This window comes from Crotalus tigris, unplaced genomic scaffold (genome assembly GCF_016545835.1).
Source record: "Crotalus tigris isolate CLP2741 ecotype Arizona unplaced genomic scaffold, ASM1654583v1 scf7180000021653.269924, whole genome shotgun sequence".
Taxonomy (NCBI): Eukaryota; Metazoa; Chordata; class Lepidosauria; order Squamata; family Viperidae; genus Crotalus; species Crotalus tigris.
The window spans coordinates 229,834-251,001 of NW_024098615.1; the positions used below are offsets into that span (position 1 = coordinate 229,834).

Below are 21,168 nucleotides of genomic sequence, written 5' to 3' on the forward strand. Positions count from 1 at the left end.
TTCCTTGTCACCTCGAAAACCATTAGATTCTACGCAGCTGTTATCAAATGGTAAAACTCCAGGCTCTGATGACTATTAAACTACTATAACAGTATAAGCTATTTGCCAGTTTGTTAGATTCTACATTTTGGATGTGTATTACGAATCTTTTAAGGATGCTAAATTGCCATCATTTTATGAGTCATAATAAGTTTAGTTTTCAAACCAGGTAAAGATTCTACATTTTGTGCTAGTTATAGGTCTAGTTTATTAATTAATGTTCATATTAAAATATTAACTATTATAATGGCTAAGTAGCAGCTGAAGGTTTTATCATATATATTTCAACTCTTTCACTCATCAAAAGTTGTCAGGCATCAGACAATGTAAGATTATTGACTGATTTATTAGATATAGCCAAGGAGATAATGGACTCTGCTGTACTGGTATCTTTAGATGCAGGAAAAGCATTTCATTTTGATTATTTTTTTAAAGCAAGTAATCATTATATCTGTTGAGTCCTTGGCAGAAAGCAGACACGAGAAGCAGTTGGAGTTCTCAGTTTTCTTTATTCTGCGTTCAGCTTACAAGTAGATGGCTTCAGCAGCTCCCAAAACCTCCCAGCTTCTTATATAGACATTTCCCGGGTAAATGCGATACTTTTCCCGCGCCAGCACCCACGCATGCGCACGGCGCTGGCGACAGCCTGTCTGGTCCCGGGCAGCTTTGCACCTGCCCGGGACTCCCTTCAAACGCCCAAGCCGTTTGCAAGGCTCGGGACATAACACCCCTTTCCCCCGGGCTAAAACTATTACCAACATATAATCATTTACTCTATACAATGTTCTGTTCCCCAGTGCTCCCACTGTTTGCTGGCTTTTGCCTTGCCAGCAATGTTATATAATCCTTTAGGTACTTAGGAGATTTCTTTGCTCTCTGTGACCTTCTCAGCTCTGGGTTACTAGCATGAGTTCCCTGACTGGAGGGAGATGTGAGCCTGTTCTCCTTATTTTGCCTTGGTGCCTTCCAAGGACTGTGCCCCGATGCCTGGCCTGCTTGCTCGCCCACCGGGCTCGTCAGGCCAGGGCTTCTGTCACTTTGTGACCTGGTTGACCTGCCTAGCTGTAGACCCTCGGGCCCCTTGAAGTGATAGCCACTGCTGGGCGTCTCTGTTGAACCTCCTAGGTCCGTCCAAGACCTGTCAGGAGGCTGTCCATTCCCTGAACCCCGTTCTGTGTCCGGGCTTGTGTGGGTTTCTGTACTTTCCCAAAACTCAGTTACTCCCTGATTTGGGCTAGAGGTGTTGTAGTCGGGACTTGGTTCCTCGACCACCTCCCTGTATGTTTGACCCCCTGTAGGATTTGGGGTAAGGTCAGGCCAACCTTGGGGATTGTGTGCCAGCTCTCTTGCGGGAAATGATTTGTTGGGATGCCCCCGGGTATCCTCCGTGACTGGAGTGCTGTGTGATGTGTGTGGAAAGTGAGTATGCCCCCGGGGTGACTCCCTGGCTGGAGTAGGCGTGGATGCCTGGTAGTTGGGTAGGCTCATAGAATTCTTGTTCGGAGCTCTCGCGGAACCCTGGGATGGGCCATTTGTGGCTCCATCAGTGGAGATGGGCAGCAGCTCGTGCCCTTCCCTTTGCTCCAAAGGGTCCCCCTCCCCCCCTGGAAAAGACCCAGGAGTCTCATCTGAAAGTCCCGCCTAGGGCGGAGTTGGTCGATGTGCCGACGCAGGACACGACCGTTGTCCAGGGCTACCTCGTAGGAGAGAGGACCTGTGACCCTGGAAATAGAAGCGGGGACCCATGTATGACCAGGCCCGTAATTGCGAGCCCAAACCGGGGCACCCACAAGTAGTTGTCTAGGTGCCCTAGGATGTGAGGTAGATGAAGGCAGTCTGTCCGGATGCAACCGGTCAAGTTTAGTAGTAAGTTGACGCCCCCAACGAAGTTCAGCTGGGCTTCTCCCTGTAGAAGTGGACAGTGTCGTGCAATAAGAAAGGAGAAAGTCAGCCAACCTGTGATGCCAGTCCCCTTCGTGATGCGCAACATACGTTCAGCCATACCGTTGGTGGACGGGTGGAAGGGTGCAGACGTGGCATGACGAATCATGTTAGCCTGTAAGAAAGCTTGGAATTCAGAGGAAGTGAATTGAGGGCCGTTGTCAGACACAATGACATCTGGAAGCCCGTGTGCAGCAAAAATCCCCCTCAGTACCTGAATAGTCTTTGCAGTGGTGGTGGATGAGACAGGTACAACCTCAAGCCATTTTGAATGGCTGTCAACAAGGACCAAGAAGAACTGGCCCTGAAAGGGCCCAGCGTAGTCAATGTGCACCCTAGACCATGGGGACTGTGTTTCCTCCCATCTATGCACGGGAGCTTGGGGCATCTCTGGGCGAGATCGTTGGCACAGGTGGCATGCATGCACCTTAGCCTCAATATCTTTATCTAAACCAGGCCACCACAAGTGGCTGCGCGCAAGGGCCTTCATACGAACAATGCCAGGATGACCCTCGTGGAGGGATTCTAAGACCCTAGTCCTCATTGAGGTGGGAATGACAACTCTGTTTCCCCAAAGCAGACAACCCTGAGAAAGGGACAGCTCGTTCCTTTTGGACCAGAAACTCTGAAACTCAGGACTAGGGCAGTGCTCAGGCCAACCAGACAAAACCCAGGAACGGACACGTGAAAGTGTGTGATCTGTACCTGTTTCAGCGGCAACATCCCTGGCACTAAGAGGGAGCTCGGGCAAGGCTTGGATTGATAGAATGTTGACAGCTGGCACAGGGTCAGCTTCTACTACTGGCAGAGGCAATCTACTGAGGCCATCAGCATGGCCCATTTCTTTTCCAGGCTTGTGGAGTAAAGAAAAATCATATGCAGACAAAAAAATAGACCACCTAAGCATTCTAGGGGAAATGATTTGGGGAGTCTGCTTACGTGTGGTAAACAGTCCCAGCAGAGGCTTATGGTCAGTGAAGACCGTGAAGTGCCTGCCATATAGAAAGTCATGGAATTTTTTAATTCCAGCAACAACAGCCAGAGCCTCCCTGTCTATCTGAGCGTAGTTGCGCTCAGCAGAAGACAATGTTCTGGAGTAATATGCAACAGGAACCTGAGTTCCATCAGACCTGAGGTGGCTCAGGACAGCCCCAACCCCGTAAGGGGACGCATCACATGCGATGCACACAGGAAGAGACTCGTTGAAATGTGCAAGTACACTGTTAGAAGTGAGCAAGGCCTTGACTTCGTTAAAGCAGGCCTCATGCGTCTGTGACCACCGCCACACTGCTTGCTTGTCTAGTAGCCTGTGAAGAGGCTCAGCTACACTAGCTTTATGTGGAAGAAAAGAATTGTAGAAATTCAGGAGACCCAGGAAGGCCTGAAGTTCGGCCTTGGACTTTGGCCTAGGTGCTTCTAAAATAGCAGTTAGTTTGGATTCAGCAGGGTGAATCCCAGCAGCATCAATTTTGAATCCCAGAAATTCAGTAGAAGGCACCCCAATTTTGCATTTGTCTTTTTTGAGCTTGAGGCCTGTTTTCCTGAACCTTAACAGAACAGCCCTTAGCCTTTCAGCTAGAATGTGTGTGGAGTCTCCTGCAATTAAGACATCATCAAAGTAGGGGCAAACCCCCAGTATGCCCCGCAGTGTGTTTTCCATTACGCTTTGGAAAATCCCAGGAGCGACATTCACTCCAAACTGCAGCCTTTTTACCTTAAAGGCTCCCCTGTGGGTCACAAAAGTCTGAGCTATAGCAGCATCATCATCAACAGGCAGCTGTTGATACGCTTGAGCTAGGTCAAGCTTTGCAAAAACGCGCCCCCCCTTGAGGGAGGCCAGAATATGACTGACCACAGGAACAGGATAGGCATGTTGCTGCAATGCCTTATTCAGAGTGCATTTGTAGTCAGCACAAATGCGAATGTCCCCATTTGCCTTTAGAGGCGTGACAATGGGGGTCTCCCAAGGACTGGAATCAACAGGTTCTAGGATTCCCTGTTGAATCAGTTTGTCTAACTCAGTGTCAATTTTACTCTTTAAAGCAAAAGGGACCCTTCTTGCTTTAATTCTAATGGGAGTGACAGTGGGGTCTAGCTTTAAGGACACAGGGGGTCCTTTGAATGTGCCCAGCTGGGGGCTGAAAACATCTGCAAATTCTTTGCAGACTTCCTGTAGGTCGAGTGTTTGTAAACTGTTGAGTCCTGTGACGTGTATCCCCAGGGCCTCAAACCAATCGAGTCCTATGAGACTCGTTCGTTCACCCCCTACTACTAATAAGTCTAGTGGACCTTCAAAACTCTTGTATTGCACGTTAAGGGTGGCCTCCCCCTTAACACACACTCTTGAATTTTGAAAATCTGTTAACACAATGTCAGAAGGCCTTAACTTGGCCTGAGTTCCACTACCGGAACAAATCTTCCTAAATGTATGCAAGGAGATAATTGAAAAGGCAGACCCTGTGTCTAGTTCCATAGATAATGGAACCCCTTGTAGCTTCACCTTGAGTGACAGCTTTTTCTTAATGGGCTTGTGTGTGCCTGTCCTAAGGATGCTTCTTCGTGAAGCGCAAAACCCTACCCTATTCTGGCTGGGGAATCTGGTACCTTTCAGGCGCAGTTCTTCCTGAGGTTGTACCTTTCGTCGGCCCAGACACACAGCTGCAATGTGTCCTTGTTTGCCGCATGCCCGGCAGGTAGCGGAGCGGAACTTGCAGTCGGTTCTCCTGTGGCGACCTCCACAGCCGATGCACTTGAGCGGAGCTGAAGAGCTTCCCTTCTGTTTTTCTTCCTTCGTGGGGTGGAGACGGTTGACTTCCTCGTCCGGATCCTCCTCGGAGTTTCTTTGGACGTCTTCCTGGTGCACGGATGCAACCTCTGGACTGTTTCTGATCGGCCGCATGTTCTTGACAGCGCCGCCTGCTGCTTCTTCTGCGGTGACTTCCCTTAAGGCATCTTGGTAGGACAATTCTTCTTTAGCGAAAAGTCTCTGTTGTAGATCTCGATGCCTTAACCCGCACACGAATCGGTCCCTCAGTCGTTCTTCGAGGTCTTTGAACTCGCAGTGCTTGGCGGCCTTCCGTAATGCGGCGATGAATTCTTTGGCCGACTCACCGGGCCGTTGATCCCTCTGCTTGAAGGTGTGGCGCCATGCGATGACGGACATCTTGGGGTGGAAGTGCTCCTTCAATAGCTTCTTCAGATCTGCGTAGCTGACAGACTCTACTGGAACAGGTGCTGCAAGGTTTTCTGCGATGTCGAAGGCGTCTTGACCGCAAACACAAAGCAGGGTGGCAGCCTTCAAACTCTCTTCCCTCACTTGGTTTGCCCTGAAGTAGTTCTCCACCCTGGCTACGTATGACTCCCACCGCTCTGGATGTGAGACGTCGAACTCCGAAAGCCTTCCGATTTTCGCCATCTTCAGGAGACGGGTCTATCAGCCAGCCTACCCCCGAATGCGCACTGGATTGGCGGGTAGCTGCCGAGTCGACGCCGTTCCGCCGCTCAGGACTCACTTGGGTAAGCTTACACTTCTTCCTTTCCAGGCGGTGTAAGGCAATCCCACCTTCGTCGCCAGTGTTGAGTCCTTGGCGGAAAGCAGACACGAGAAGCAGTTGGAGTTCTCAGTTTTCTTTATTCTGCGTTCAGCTTACAAGTAGATGGCTTCAGCAGCTCCCAAAACCTCCCAGCTTCTTATATAGACATTTCCCGGGTAAATGCGATACTTTTCCCGCGCCAGCACCCGCGCATGCGCACGGCGCTGGCGACAGCCTGTCTGGTCCCGGGCAGCTTTGCACCTGCCCGGGACTGCCTGCAAACGCCCGAGCCGTTTGCAAGGCTCGGGACATAACAATATCTGTACATTGAAATGTATTATTTTCAGCCCTATTCTAGAATTATAATGAATTGAATGACTTCAGGCTTTTTCTGAATTACAATGTGGCACTCAATAGGTTGTTCACTTTTCCCTTATAATTTATCCTTTGGTCATTACTATAAGACAATCATTAGATATTAAATACATTATATTAACAGAATGTAAGTAAAATTATTTTTATATGCTGGAATATATTTGAAAGTATCTTACATCTCTGCCTAATTTTATAAAAGTACTATAGTATTTCATAAAGTATTTTGGTTGTAAAATTAGTTGGGATAAACTTTTTTTATTTCCCTTAGGCCCCAATGTATTCTTATTTAATGAGATGGATTTTGTAATTTCTCCTTGTTATATTATATTAAATACCTGGAACTTTACATACACCAAAATATTTCTAAATATTTGGAAACAAAAATGTTGAAACTTTTAGAAAATATCGGAGGAATATTAACAGTTGTAAGCTTGTAGGGTAAAATAAAATGTTATTAAATAGTCTATTATCCCCAATTTGATTTGCAAAAATATCATTTGGCTTATTTTTTACAACAATCAGTATATGTAATGAAAATATATAGTAGAATACAGGTAATCCCCGATTTATGGTCACAATTAAGCCCAAAATTTCTGTTGTTAAGTGCGATATTTGTTAAGGGAATTTTGCCCCATTTTACGACCTTCCTTGCCACAGTTGTTAGGTGAATCACTGCAGTTGTTAAGTTAGTGAGATGGTTGTTTAGTGAATCTTGACTTTGCTTGTCCAAATTTTGCAATGGCTGATCACATGATCCTGGGACACTGCAACCATCATAAATACATATCAAATGCCTAGTGCAGGGGTAGGCAACCTTGGCTCTTTTATGACTTATGGAAGTCCACGAGTCATAAAAGAGCCAAGGTTGCCTACCCCTGGCCTAGTGTCTGAATTCTGCTCCTGAAACCATGGGCATGCTGCAATGGTCGTAGGTGTGAAAAACAGTCATAAGTCACTTTTTTCAGTGCTGTTGTAACTTTGAACAGTCACTAAATAAACTGTTGTAAGTCAAGGATTACGTGTATAACATTTCCATAGCTACCCATCTTTCAAACAACTCTGAGCAGTTCCCAATCAAAAATCAAAAGACATATAAAATCATTTTTAAAACTATAGAACACAACCATTAAAATATAAAACATTAAAATCAACAAAAACCCTGGTGCCAATCAGTGCTAACATGCCATCGTCTAACCCCAAATATCCTTCATTTTGTACAATTTAAGGTGGTATATATAAAGTACCCATTCTCTATTTTCCCCACAGCCACCATCCTGTGAGGTGGGCTGGGGGTGAAAAAAAGGAGTTAGTCCAAAGTCACCCTGACAGCTCTCAATTGAATCAGAAGCATTATAATTCTAATAGTTTAAACATATGTCTATGGGAAGGTGGTACAAATCACTGCAGAAGCATAGGATGCAAAGTATCCAGTTATTCTAGTCTGGAAGCCCAAATGTGTTTTAGCTTTAAATAGATTGAAGAATTTTGAAATATTCAGTAAACTGGAAGGATGATCCAATTTTGAAAGCAAAATTGAGAATTTCTCCAAATCATAAATTACAAGCCAATCTCACTCTTTCAAAAATATTGTTTTTTCACATAAAGGATTACTAGCAGTTTTTTTTTATCTGCCAACATGCCCTGTCCCTACTATTCCAGTTTTTCAAGTGCACTAAATTACTGTTGATGCATTTAAGTTTTTCTTACCTATTCCTGTACTGCTGAAGTACCTATTTAACTCATTAAACAAAATAACAGAGTATTCATAATCAAAAGCATTAAAAGTTTTATAAGGAGGCCTTTTTGCAGAAAGTGTGTATCTCTCTCTGGTAAAATTTCTCTTAAAATGATCAGAGGCACAAACCAGGATAGACAAGTTTTAGTTGTATCTGTTCACTAAAGCAATTGTATTGAATAGAGCCTTCAAGGAACAACAGTGTAGCCACATTTAAAAAAAAAACAGCTGTTTTAAGGCAGAGAAGATCCATCTGTGTCACTTTATCAAGGGAGAGGGATGAGTTGATCCCTTGAAAAATATTGAGAGTAATGCAGCATGAGAGCAATTCAGAAATAAACCTCCATTTGGTTATCAATGAAAGATACTCGCAGTACTGAACTTTTATTATACACATTAGAAAACTACATTACATTACTTTTTGACATAACCACCATTCAAATTGAGACACTTGTCATAACGTCTTACAAGGTTTGAAATTCCTTAATAGTAGTCACGCAGTGCCAAATCTGGGCTATGGGGGGGTGATCAAAAACATCCCAATGGAACTGCTTCAAAAGTTCTTGGGTGCATCTAGCGGTATGCGGGCGAGCATTATCGTGAACCAACACCACGCTGGAAGTCAGCATGCCCGACGCTTGTTATGGATGGCTCATCTGAATTTTTGTAATGTTTCATGGTAGACATCTGAATTGATAGTCGAACCATGCTCCATGAACTTCATTAACAATACTTTTGACATCTTCACATTTGGTGGGATTTTCTATGGCACCACTTCCAGTGTGGTGTTGGTTCACGCTAATGCTCGCCTGCACACCATTAGATGCACCCAAGAACTTTTGAAGCAGTTCCATTGGGATGTTTTTGATCACCGATTATGTCAAAAAGTAATGTAATGTAGTTTTCTAACGTGTGTAATAAAAGTTTTGTATCTGTGAGTGTCTGTCATTGATAACCAAACAGAGGTTTATTTCTGAATTGCCCTCATAGCATACTCAGCTATCAATGCCCTACAGTTTAAGTTAATGGCCTGTTTTTATGGACTGTGTGTTTCAAGGATAAGAAGGATCTACAAATTTGGTTGCTGTGCACCAGTTTAGTATAGTGGTTAAGATACTGGCTTAGAAATGAAGAGACCAGGAGTTCTAGTCCTGCCTTAGGCATGAAGGCGGCTGGGTGACTTTGGCCCAGTGACTCTCTCTTAGCCCAATCCACCTCAAAGATTTGTTGTTGTGGGGGAAATAGGTGGAAGGAGCATTATATATGATTGCCACCCTGAGTTACTTATAAAGTAATACAGATAGGATAAAACTCTATAATAAATAAATAATAATTTTAAAAAATATAAGATGGTAGGACCACACTTGGAATACTGCATCCAGTTTTGGTCACCACGATGTAAAAAAGATGTTAAGACTCTAAAAAGAGTACAGAGAAGAGCAACAAAGATGATTAGGGGACTGGAGGCTAAAACATATAAGGAACGGTTGCTGGAATTGGGTATGTCTAGTTTAATGAAGGAAAGAATGAGGGGGGACATGATAGCAGTGCTCCAATATCTCAGGGGCTGCCACAAAGAAGAGGGAGTCAAGCTATTTTCCAAAGCACCTGAAGGCAGGACAAGAAGCAAAGGATGGAAGCTAACCAAAGAGAGAAGCAACCTAGAACTAAGGAGAAACTTCCTGACAGTTAGAACAATTAACCAGTGGAACAACCTGCCTCCAGAAGCAGTAAATGCTCCAACACTGGAAGTTTTTAAGAAGAAACTGGACAGCCATTTGTCCGAAATGGTATAGGATTTCCTGCCTGAGCAGGAGGTTGGACTAGATGACCTCCAAGTTCCCTTCCAACTTTATCATCATTATTATAAATGTATTTGCAACAGCAAGCCCAAAATATATACCAATTCCCCTAAATAAAATCAAACATAATATCTATCTCACATAAGAACTTTTATGAGTCATTTCTACTTGATTATTAAGACTGTTAAAAGAACTTGTTATTTTAGACTTCTTCTTTTTTGCTACCAAGAGACTATCAGCAACAGCTTTGTGACGCATTCAGAACTATACTTTGCACACAGAGATATGGGAAAAGACAAGAGAGTATGGGAAAAGTTGTCTTTTAGTCAGTACGTGCAAATACAGATATCCTGAAACTACAGATATCCTGAAACATCCCTTAAGAACTCTGGAGGGAAGAGTGCCTCAAAAAAAGCAAACAATGCTGGTTTTAAAAAGATACCATCAAAGCTGACTGAGGTTTTGAACTTTGAAATGTTTGAACCATGGATACATCCAGGGGAGTCCAATAATACAGTAAGTTGTAACAGCTTATAGAAGTTAGCAGACATATTTATATTCACATTTTACTGCTGCCAAGGAAAACCCAGTTTGAAATGGCTTGCGGACTTCAGGCTGAAGAGTTGAAGTAAAAGTATTTTTTAACGGTGTGTTTCATAACAGTAGAAATGCATTACTTTGGTCAGCATTTGCACAACTATTGCTAACGTCTTCAGTGTGCCAACACTTTTATATAACAGAAAGCAGTCCTGCTAAATGGCAGCATGCACTGCAAAAGGGGCTGAAGTTAACTTTAGTATAGCCAGATAAACACTGTATCAAAAGTTCGTATGTGAAGAAGTGGAACAAAAGCCAGAATCATCTCCTTGCCAAAGGTCCTGTGCTTTGGAGTCTACATATTACTTTAAGTAAAGCATGATGTGACCAAATAACTTGAGAGGCTTAATTGTTATGTCTTGGAACAATCATCCCAGAAGACAAAGCACACTACCAAACTGTAACTGCTACCAGAAAAATATTGGAGTTATACAAAAGTCTTTATTCCCAAATATCTTCGAAGAATCGTCAAGATCATTTTAGATTGTATAGCAACTTTCACAAATGTGTCCCCATATTGTTTAAGGCAAAACACTCCAGAAATGCAGCACTTATCATACACCTGATCATGCAGAAGAATTTAAGAATATGAGTCTCCCAGATCCTACCCATACAGAGGTTACTCAGCATTCCCTAGCCTTTGTCGTCTAGCTTGTTGTTCTGCAATTGTGTTTTTTCTCTCCACGCATTCAAAACAGATTTCCCAACTATTTTGCCTTTGCCATTTTAGAATTTCTTCAAGGTTTACTTGGGGATTTAATGCTGCGATGGCCTGCCAAAAAAAGTTGGTTTCTGTAAATTTATCTGGCAGCCTTTGTTGCTGACCATCTGGAGAATATTTTAAAGTGAAAAAGAGAAATTCAGAGGGAGAGACCTGCAACAAAAATAGTCGGCTCTTCTCTCCCCCCCCCCCTCCCCGCCGGCTCCAAGTCAAGAGATTCCTGTTTCGGTTTTGGCCAAGGACTTCTCTATAAAAGCACTGCACTCTGCCAGCGCCGTCTGGGGAACGACTGAAGCCTAGTACAGCAAATCCCTCCGTCTCTAGTCTTGAACAGAGCTCACCAACTCACCGTCAATGAAACTCTTGACTAGACGCTCTTCGGGGTTTAGCTTTCCACACGCACTGGCCGTCGTTAGACACGCATACACGAAAGTGTTTCGAAATGGGATGGAAGCGATTGAGATGGAAGTCTCTAGAACCATACGGAAGGGACAGTGCCCCTTATCGTGACCCGCAAGTCATCCGACGGGGCGGCGGATGGTCAAGATCCCCCAGTCCATGGAGAGTGCAAGGCACCGACAAAGGGGAAAGTTGCAAGCGCGGAATCCTACCATCAAGACCAGGCAAAGGACTGGCGCCAAGTTGTTGCTGCCGTTTGTCCCTTTCTCTAGTCAGGGCCACGCAAAATATTGCATTGCAGTCACATGACAACAGCATCGCCCACCCACCCACCCACCTACCCTACCCCCCATCCCAAACCCACTACCTCGTTCAACTGCCTCCTTTGCTTCTTTCGTTACCTGCAATCTCTCCGTTGCCGGCTGCCACATATTTCTCCCGCTGGGACCTGGCGGGGCGGAGCGGCGGGACAGGGTTGCTAACGAGCTGGCTGTGGAGCGGCTGCGGCGGGTCTCCAGCCAGGCTCGTTCACATCTGCTCGGCGTGTGTCAGTTCGGGGCCAGCCGCCAGAGGACAACGGGGGGGAGGAATCGAGCGCCGCCCAGCCGAGGAGGGGAAAGGAGGCGTGTGCGTTGGAGACGAGAAGCCCCGGTTGAACTTGGGCTGCGCGCAGCAAGAGCTCGGCGCCAGCTCCTCACCGCGGCGAGATGCGCCGTCCTATTGCCTTAGCTCCCCCTCTCCCCCCCGCCCCTCACCACCACGGCAGCAATGGGGCTAGCGGACGCTAAATCCCACCCCCACGAAGCCCCGCCCAGGCCACTCCTCTCCGCTAAGTTCCGCCTCTTCTCGGTCTCCCCAAGCGAGCGGCGTACTCCCTACAGTCGAGAGCTTCCCAGACCAACTGTTGCCCCCTCCCCTCCGCCGCCGCAATATATGCTTCGCTGCTACGGGTGGTGGTGTCCAGCGGTGTTGCTGCTGCTCTGCTATCCGGCCTAGAGTCAAGGATTCGCTGGTGGTGGTTCGGCTACGTGATTTCAGAAGCAAAAGCAAAGTACCATCTGCAATTAGACGGCGTCAGGAATTAACCTCTTTTCCTTTCTGTTAAAATGTGACGATTCCAACAAAGATTTCCTCGCTAGGATGTTTTTTTTTTTCCCGACTCTGGATCTGTGATCCAGCCTTTTAAGTTTCTGATAGAATAGATCATAGAGAAGAAAGTCTGTGTGCTCAGTAAGAGCGAACACAAGACTTGATGGCATGTGTTTGATAGTATTACAGCAAGACACTGGTGAAGAGGGCATAGCAGGGCCTACATTGTCTGCATTGCATGAGAAAAGTACCTCTTCCTTCCCCTGTCCTTACCACTTTCTATAGAGGGACATCCAGAGCATCCTGTCTTATTGCATTACAGTGTGGTTTGGAAGCATCACTGCCTCAGACAGGAAGGAGGTGCAGAGAGTGGTGAGGATGGCAAAAAAGATTATTGGTAGTTCACTTCCTTCTGTTCAGGCATATAAGCGATGCTTGAGCAGGGTCCGCAATATTGCCTGGGATGCTACAGATTCTCTTCATGACCTCTTTTCCTTGTTACCTTCTTGGAAAGGCTTCATGGTACCCAAAGCAGAACATCCAGATTCAGTCAGAGTTTTGTTCCATATAGCACCAACCTTGTGAACTTTCAAATTTCCTTTCTGCTATGTATTCTAAATGGACAGTGTTTAATATATAAGTATGGGTGTAGGTATATATGTATGCATGTATATAGCATGTGTATATGTGTGTGATTTATGGGTATGGTTAGATATATACTTTTGTTTGAGCGCAGGCAACAAAATTTCATTTTTAATAGGCCCACAGTAAAAAAATGACAATAAAGGTTATCTTATATCTTATCTTTGTAATCATTATTTTCATCAAGAAAGTGTAGGATTGGATTTCAACCAACTTCCCTTGTTTGTTGTGTTTTGTTTGTTAGATTTGTGCGCTGTGGGGGTAGACTTTATCCCTGTTTTTTCAAAAGTAAACTTCTTTCCCTACTGTGAGTTGTCAATATGGCTTCATTAAGCACTTCCAAATCCAGTATGAGTTGAAAGGGAGGAATAAGTTTAGATCACTGCTTTGCTCCAAGATTAATCATCCTTAATTCTTTAGCATTGTAACAATCCAACACTTTATAAATGATTTTATTGACCGCTAAGCTGTTAACTTGACTACCTTCCTGTTTGGGAATTGGTTCAGCGGTAGAATGCATGTTTATAAATTTGATTGGTAAATAAATATATGCTTTAAATGTTCAATCACATTTAAAACATTTATCTTGCATTGATCAGCAATTGCCAGCAGTGAAGGGAATGCTGAATTGACTGAGATCTTTTTATTTACTCTTTTCATCAGTAGGAGAGGGCCATGCTTTTTCCTTTATCACACTGTTAATCTGATCTTGGTTTAATTAGTCTTACACCAGAAGTCTTTTCACATTTCAGAAAATAATGAAATTCCTTCATTTCCATCACAAATCTAACAAATATGTAAAGTTTTAATTTTTTTTTTATCTACCTCACCTTATTGGTGAGGCAAAGTGAAGAGAACAGTCCAATTTTGGTCATTGATAGGTCCCTGAGGCAAAATCTGCGTAACATGCTAGAAATACAGGCCATTGGCTATTAATAGCCAACAAAGTGTCCTCAGAATGTCACCAGTCTGATACCTCACACCTTTTGTTAATTAGGAGAGCAAGATGTTATGTTGAAGTCATGCTGAAGTTCCATACAGAATAAACACTCATTTTTTACAAAAAACAAAAACTCTGTTTCTCTCTCTCTCCCTCTCTCTCTCTCTCTCTCTCTCTCTCTCTCTCTCTCTCTCTCTCTTCATCTATCTATTTTGGTTGATAAATATATTTGTTTCCAAACCCAAGGTGTCTATTTCATTATTTTAAGAATATAAATAGAATCAAATTAATTTAGGAAAATATTTTAGATTCTATATTTTTTCTGCATGTAGCCTGCATAATGTTTCCATTAAGGAATTTGCCAGTTAAGCTCATAACAAAACCTGAGACTATAAAGTACATTTGTATCTAGAAATCAGGTCTAGCAGTGTTCCAAGTCTAGCAACTTGCATCATTTATATCTGCCATTCCATCAGCAACATTATACAATAAAGAAAAAGGAAAAGACTTTCTGATACTCATTTGCAAAAGAAACTTTGTCTCCTCCATTATGCAATCTATGTTGGTTGGACAGAGTAAAGAGACATCTGCTGGTGAGCAATGCAGCTCATCTCCTTATTTGGTGGAACTTACAAAAAAAATGCATTTTCTACCTAGGTCACACATGGAAACAAGCAACAATATGGCAAGAGCAACATAGTTTGAAATTAACCATGCAACTGTTATGTTTGGTTTTAGATTTTGTTCACAATAAAATGATAGAAAAGCACATTGTTTGTGTAGAGTAGACTCTGAACTCATTTTTTTTGCAGAATAAGTTCTTAAAATCTGCAGAGAAATAATGGCTGCCGTTTCAGAAAAACTATCTTTTGGACAGTGCAATAATCAAACACTTGTATCTCATTTTCATTTTTGGAAGAAACCTATTGGAAATTGATATCTTGGGGTGGAGGACCATGATAACAACAATAATACTCTGGAGCAAAGTGAACACATTCTGGCTTTCACAGTGCTCATGTCAAGTCTTCTGAACAGTTAAAAAACAATCTCAGAATGCCGTACAAAGTAGTTGTATTCATAGGTTTAAACCAGTGGTTCTCAACCTGTGGGTCGGGACCCCATTTGGGGTCGAACGACCATTTCACGGGGGTCGCCAAACAAGGCTATCTGCCATTTTTCCCCCTTTTCTTTGGCCACGCCCCTGGCACCCGGTGATGTATAAGTGGTTGGGGGTCACCACAACATGGGGAACTGTATTATGGGGTCGCAGCATTAGAAAGGTTGAGAACCACTGTTTAAACCTACATATGTTATTTAATGTAGTTATTTAATTTTGATTAATAAGATATGTATCTAGTCAGTCATGGTTTAGCATGCTGTGTAGGATGATATCAGTACTGCAGAATGTCATTTTCAATAAGTTAACAGCTGTTTGCAGAACTGGAAGCAGCAGATATTTGTAAAAGTCAATCTTATTGCTTAAAGCACTGGAAGAAGTCCAGAAAACCCCATTAGGCTTTTGTAGTGGAAAGAGAAGCTGTTTCTCCAAATGCCTAAATGCTTGTACAGGGACTGCAGGATGCTGCCTTTCCCATTTTCACAAAGAAAATAGACTAAATTATTAATATGCACCAGTCTTCCTTAACTTGATGCTCTTCTAAATCTGTAGATCAACTTGTAGAATCACACTGTAGAATAGCCATGGCTAACAATTGCAGTGACTGGAACCCACTAATCCATATTGAGAAATTTCAAATTATGTGAAGTGGAACCTTTTTAAAAATGTATATTATGCCTACTGTTACACAACATTTTAATGGTTTTTACATTATTTTTTCCATGGTAATTATTCATAATCACTATTAAAATTTCAAGGCATGAATTATCCACTTCTTTAATTATATAAGGATGGTGAATAGATAGTTGGTTTTGTTCTTGTTATCTCTAACCAAGGCTGACGAAGGCTTATCTGAAATCTTGGACAAGTCTGCCTATGAATGGCCAGATTTAGAAGTAATGGTGTATCATGATTTGTTTAGCTAATTTCTGGCTTGCATGTATCCATTAGTCCTATCTGGCTAGCAAATTGTGGTCCTTTTCTATTAAAAAGCTATTGAACCAGATGGATAATAATTATTTATGTCTTCAAGTCAGTTTTTGATTCTTGGCGATTGCCTGGACTAGTTCCTGCAGTTTTGTTGGCAAGGTTTTAGGTAAGTGATTTGCCATTGCCTCTTTCTTAGCCTCCTTCCTAGGGCTGAGAGAGAATGGCTGGTCCAAGATCAAGAACCCACAGTGTCTCAGTTTTTAGCCTTGTGTTTTAACCACTTACCAAATTGGTTCCCAGATGGATAATATATTGATATTATATTTGTCCACTGCCAAAGAAAGGCTTGTTTGCCACAACTATTAACTGAAAGGAAATCATAAGGCACTACTAGCTACTACTACTATAGCAAAGAATGAAGATTGTAAGTAAGTCTTCTCACAATGTACTTACTGGATGGGCAGATATGCACCCTTGGCAAAGTGGTGCTCGATGTGAGCCTGTGCTTCTCTGTGTAGGACTTTGTAGGTAATAGCAAGCATTTGGACCCAGATCCAGAAACTGGGCAATAGCAACCAATGCACCTTTAGTACTCTACAACAATGGGATTGACCTATCACACTATAGATAAATAGACATATAGATAAGCTTTATTGTCATTTTTTACTGTGGGCACAATGACACACATTAAAAATGAAATTTAGTTGCTTGCTCTCAAAGTGTACACCTATATAGCATACATTTAAACATACTATATACAACATATGTATAACCTACACCCTTACATATAAGTAACATATAAATATTAATCACTTTCCTGATTAGCTGCGTTCTGTCCTGATAGCTGCTGCATTCTGGCTTAACTGCTGCATACTAGACTAGCCAGAGTTTCTGGGTGATCTCCAAATGCTCTCTTCATTAAGTACATTTAGGGGTGTCAAACTGCCAGCCCACAGGCCAGATGCATCACACAGAAGCTGCGCCCATCCCATTGCCGGCAATGGCAAAACTATCCCGATACGTTGCGAGTTTGATATGTCTGATTTAGAGCAATCCAACTAAGGGGTGATTGAAGAATGAATTATGTCACTAAGGGACGTTGTAATTGGTGCATTAGTCAGAGTTGGGCAGAGCATCTTTAGCTACCACCATAACCCTACTGTTTTCCAACTCAGAGATCCATTGGCGAGGATTAAATATCAAAATCAATATCTGAAGGAAGAGTTCATGATTGAGTGAAAGAGGAAAACCAAAATAATTGTGTTAAATTGAATTGATGAAGATTTCACAGAGAAGTTTGAGAAAACAATACAATACACAAAGCATATATGGATGCAATAGAAGCAAGGATGGTTTGAAAGGATAGAAATATATCAGAAGCATTATTGTAAACCAGTCTTAGTTGTATTACTTTTCTTATCTTATGCCTTTAATTTCTTTAGCTTACTATTTCATATTCTGAGCTCTAAATAGCATTGCTTGGTCTGAAATGGATTGGTGTAATGGCTGTGGATGCAAATACAGTATACAGTAATCTACTGTACATTGGAATAAAGTTCTAAAGCGATTCTTAATCCTCCCAGTGCCACACAACATATTTTCACTGCATTTCTGTTCAAAATTATTTCTCCAAAGACCAAACTGAAATTATCATTTCTTATGGGAGAAAAGACCAGACTGTAAACGGCCATTATTTATGTGACTTCCAAATCATGACATGAATTTAAAATCAATCAGTCTGCTAAAGAGATTCAACTGCAAAGGTCAAAAAAAGAAAAGGCTCCTCAGGTTTTCCTACCAGCTTATTTGGCCACTGCATTGCTAGCTTTTTACGTTAATACAATGCAGGTGCTGTATCTGACACATATTATAGATCAATTTCATACCAACATTTCCCAGTCATCTCTCATGAATACATTTTTCCTATCTGCACATTACTATATTTAAATTATGCAGAATCTTTAAAATTGAAAATTTGTACAGGTATGGAAGACACATTGCAGATGAGGTATGAAACTAAGCAGATGTGCATATCACCAAGTTCCTAGAAAACAGCTTTCTGGTTTTGGTTTCAGAAGATAATTATCGGAGCCCTAGTGCTTCTCTTACTACTTTCATTATAGGTTGGTTACTATGGCAACCAGGCATCTCTTAATGACCTGTCTAGGTATCAGAAGAATTTTTATATTTGCACTATTCAACCAGGTGTTTGTGGTATTCAAGAACACCATAGAGTTCAACCACTTTTTCTTTCATCTTCTAAACAGTAGTTTCAAAGCTGGCTATTGTATTACTGCAAATAAAGCAACAAAGGCTAAAATTCTATGAAACTTGGAAACAAGTCCATTGAAGACAACAAGATGTCTCTACAAGTAGATGCATATGATCAGGTTTACGTATTTTAGACCTTAACAATGATAAAACCTATATCCACATGTGTAATATCTGTCTGTCTGTCTGTGCATGTATGTATGTATGTACTGTATGTATGTATGTATGTCTATATATATGTATATCTATATCTATATCTAGATGTAGATGTAGATGTGTGTATGTGTATGTATGTATATTTGGTGTGTGTGTGTGTGTGTGTGTGTGTGTGTGTGTGTGTGTAAATAAAAGCCTTAGGAAGGAAACTCTGCTTTCTTCACATAACCAAATTTCACTTTCTTGTGAGATATAATATCATTCCAAGAAGGCTGTGATGAAGGACTCTAATTTGGGGGGCTAGGGCACAGAATTTTTAGAAACAGCATAGTCCCCATGATTAGAGGACCCATTTCCAAGAGGGCAAAAATGATAAGTCTAAAAATACGCAAAGTTCAAATTACAAGACACTCCTGTGATTGCATAATTACATCTTTCGTTTGGAATATTTCTAATCCTCTCATTCCTTACTGCCAGCATACAAGTTTCATTCAAGCCAATCATTCATTTTCTTTCAGCATCTCTCATCAACCTTCATTACCTCACTCACTCTCATTTCCTCATGCAAAGTATATGTATACATGCACATCCTTTCCAGTTTTTACTCTGCTTTGGTTTGTTTCACAGGTCTCCTTAGCTCTCCCATGGCCCTCCACTCTTTTCCTACATCAGTCCACCTTCTCAAACCTTAGTCCTAGATGTTTTCTTGCTTTCTTTTGTGATGCTTTCAACTTATCTCTAGATCTATACATTCTTGCAACAATGCAAATTGTTTTCTAGAAAACCATATTTTGCCACTAATTTGGCAAATATTAATGTCTACTGTGCTTCACTGAGATCTATCCTGTTTCCCATAAATATGATTATATTAATTATTTGATCACAATCTTATCCTCTTTTATTTAAACATAAACCCACTGAATCCAATTCAATGATTGGATTAATTACTATTATTTAATTATTGTATGATTATTTGGTATGCTGCCTCCATCACCAGAGCTAATTTCATCCAGAGAAAGCAATTTTGTTGCTCCAAAATACTTTGAACAGAGCTATAATAATTAAGTATTAATTGTTAATAAAATAGATCCTTAGCTGGTAGGCACTATACATCTCTGAACTCAATCGTAACTGCAAAATATTTTTTTCATAATAATTGAGATTTCAATAGCTGACACCTTTACCAATTTGAAGCAGAAAATTATACAAAGTTTCATTTAAAACATTGCAATATGTATTATCTGAACCAATCTATCTCCAAGAAAACCCTTTAAAACTCGGTGACCAGTGAAATCTTATTGTAAGCAAAGTGGCTGCAACAGCTGGAAGGCATTTCTGACTAAAAGATAATCTGCATCTCGTAACAGCTAACTCACTACAGAGTTTAAATTTTGCACTTACTAAAAGAATAAGAACCTTTCAAACCATTGGGAGTACATCATCCAGATGCAGGTACCAAATAATGTAATAATGTTCTTTGCTCAAAAATTAAGCATATATATTTGGTGATGGAAACAAAACAGGCAAGCTTTGCAATTCATAAATTGCACAAAAATCTTTCTTTATAACCATCCAGGTTTTGTGAGGGCTTGTGCAGCAGAAAGGTACTATACTACTGAAATATATTTGCTCATCTTTTATAATTTCTTCATTACTGCTAATATCAATAAATTAAATTTAGAATGCATATTGGAAAAACTGAAAAGAATGTCAAACTGTAGTCTTCCCGACAATTAGAACTGTATTTTAATCAAATTATAAGTTTCTAATAAAGCATTTTACTTGCTCTTTACTTATTTCATGACATAGAGTCCACAAGGTATAGCTAATTTTGCATGTACAGTTTAAATATTTTCCATTCAAATATTAAAATGTATAAATAAAGGTGCTAAAGATAGAGGATGCTGCACCATATGAGTAAAATAATTTTGGGAAAAATGCTTCTGTTATATGATTAGTGCTTGTTGGCTGCATCTCACATATAACAGAAGGGAAATTGAAAAGCTATCATGTGGTATGAATATTAGAAGCGCGCAGATGGCAGTGTCAACAGGCAAATAGATTTTACTATATCTGGTAACTCATTTTCCTAGAGTTATGCTCAATCTCTCTGTGGATAGATTTACACATTGCATGAAGCCTTAATGTGTTTAACTGAAGCTTGTTGAATCTGCAAAATTGTTCACAGTGAAGGAGCTGAGAAACAATAGCATTTCTTAGGAAGCACCCTTCCTCTTGGGGCAAGGTATAAAATTATATTCTGAAACCAAGCAAGAAGCCTCCCCCAAATTGCATATGGTGTCCTTGAGATGATTTAGAAAGACCTTCAGAAAACAAGAACCATACATGTGATTTGGAGAATTGTGGAGGAATCCTTCTCACAAGATTTTAGAAGGCTTCAGAACCTCTATGTTGGCCTCAGCATTGCCCTTACCCCAAGGAGAGCCACTGTGAAGGTTGGCCAAAAGGGAAGAGATAGGGGAGAGCAAAGTGGGTGAGAGGAGCTGAAGCACCCTGTGGTCATAAGTGTGGGTGGGGCTGCCAGGCAATTGAATTTTAATCACATGATCACAGTGACACTGTAGCAGCTGTAACTTCAGGCACCAGGCTTAAATACCATTTGCTCAATGCCATCATAACATTGAGTGGTTGCTGAATGAATGATCTTTAAGCAAAGGCTACCTTTATTGCATTAAGGAATTAACTGGTCCTTCCTCAAATTGGAGACTTTTGGATGTGGGAATAAATTGGGGAAGCTGAAGAAAGAAATCAATATTTTATATATTCATGATTGTTGTATTTGTATCACTTTGTTCCATCTCATCTCTTTTTCCAGTATATTTTAAGACTAATTTTTCAATTATGCATTTTTAGCTACCTC

At 41.5% G+C, this 21,168-nt stretch overlaps 1 protein-coding gene across 4 annotated transcripts in view; it reads right to left on the reverse strand.

The window, feature by feature from the left end:
• The window catches only part of PID1 (phosphotyrosine interaction domain containing 1), an 86,241-nt gene extending 74,370 nt beyond the window's left edge, over positions 1 to 11,871 (reverse strand). For 2 of the 4 annotated variants that reach the window (XM_039318918.1, XM_039318914.1), the window contains exon 1: positions 11,544 to 11,871. In XM_039318918.1, coding sequence (XP_039174852.1) covers positions 11,544 to 11,573 — 30 coding nt within the window. In that variant the 5' untranslated portion in view covers positions 11,574 to 11,871. Of the gene's footprint in view, positions 1 to 11,092; positions 11,187 to 11,543 lie in introns of those variants that run through there. The other 2 variants (XM_039318916.1, XM_039318917.1) reach the window with 2 other exon arrangements.
• Between the last annotated feature and the right edge of the window lie 9,297 nt (positions 11,872 to 21,168).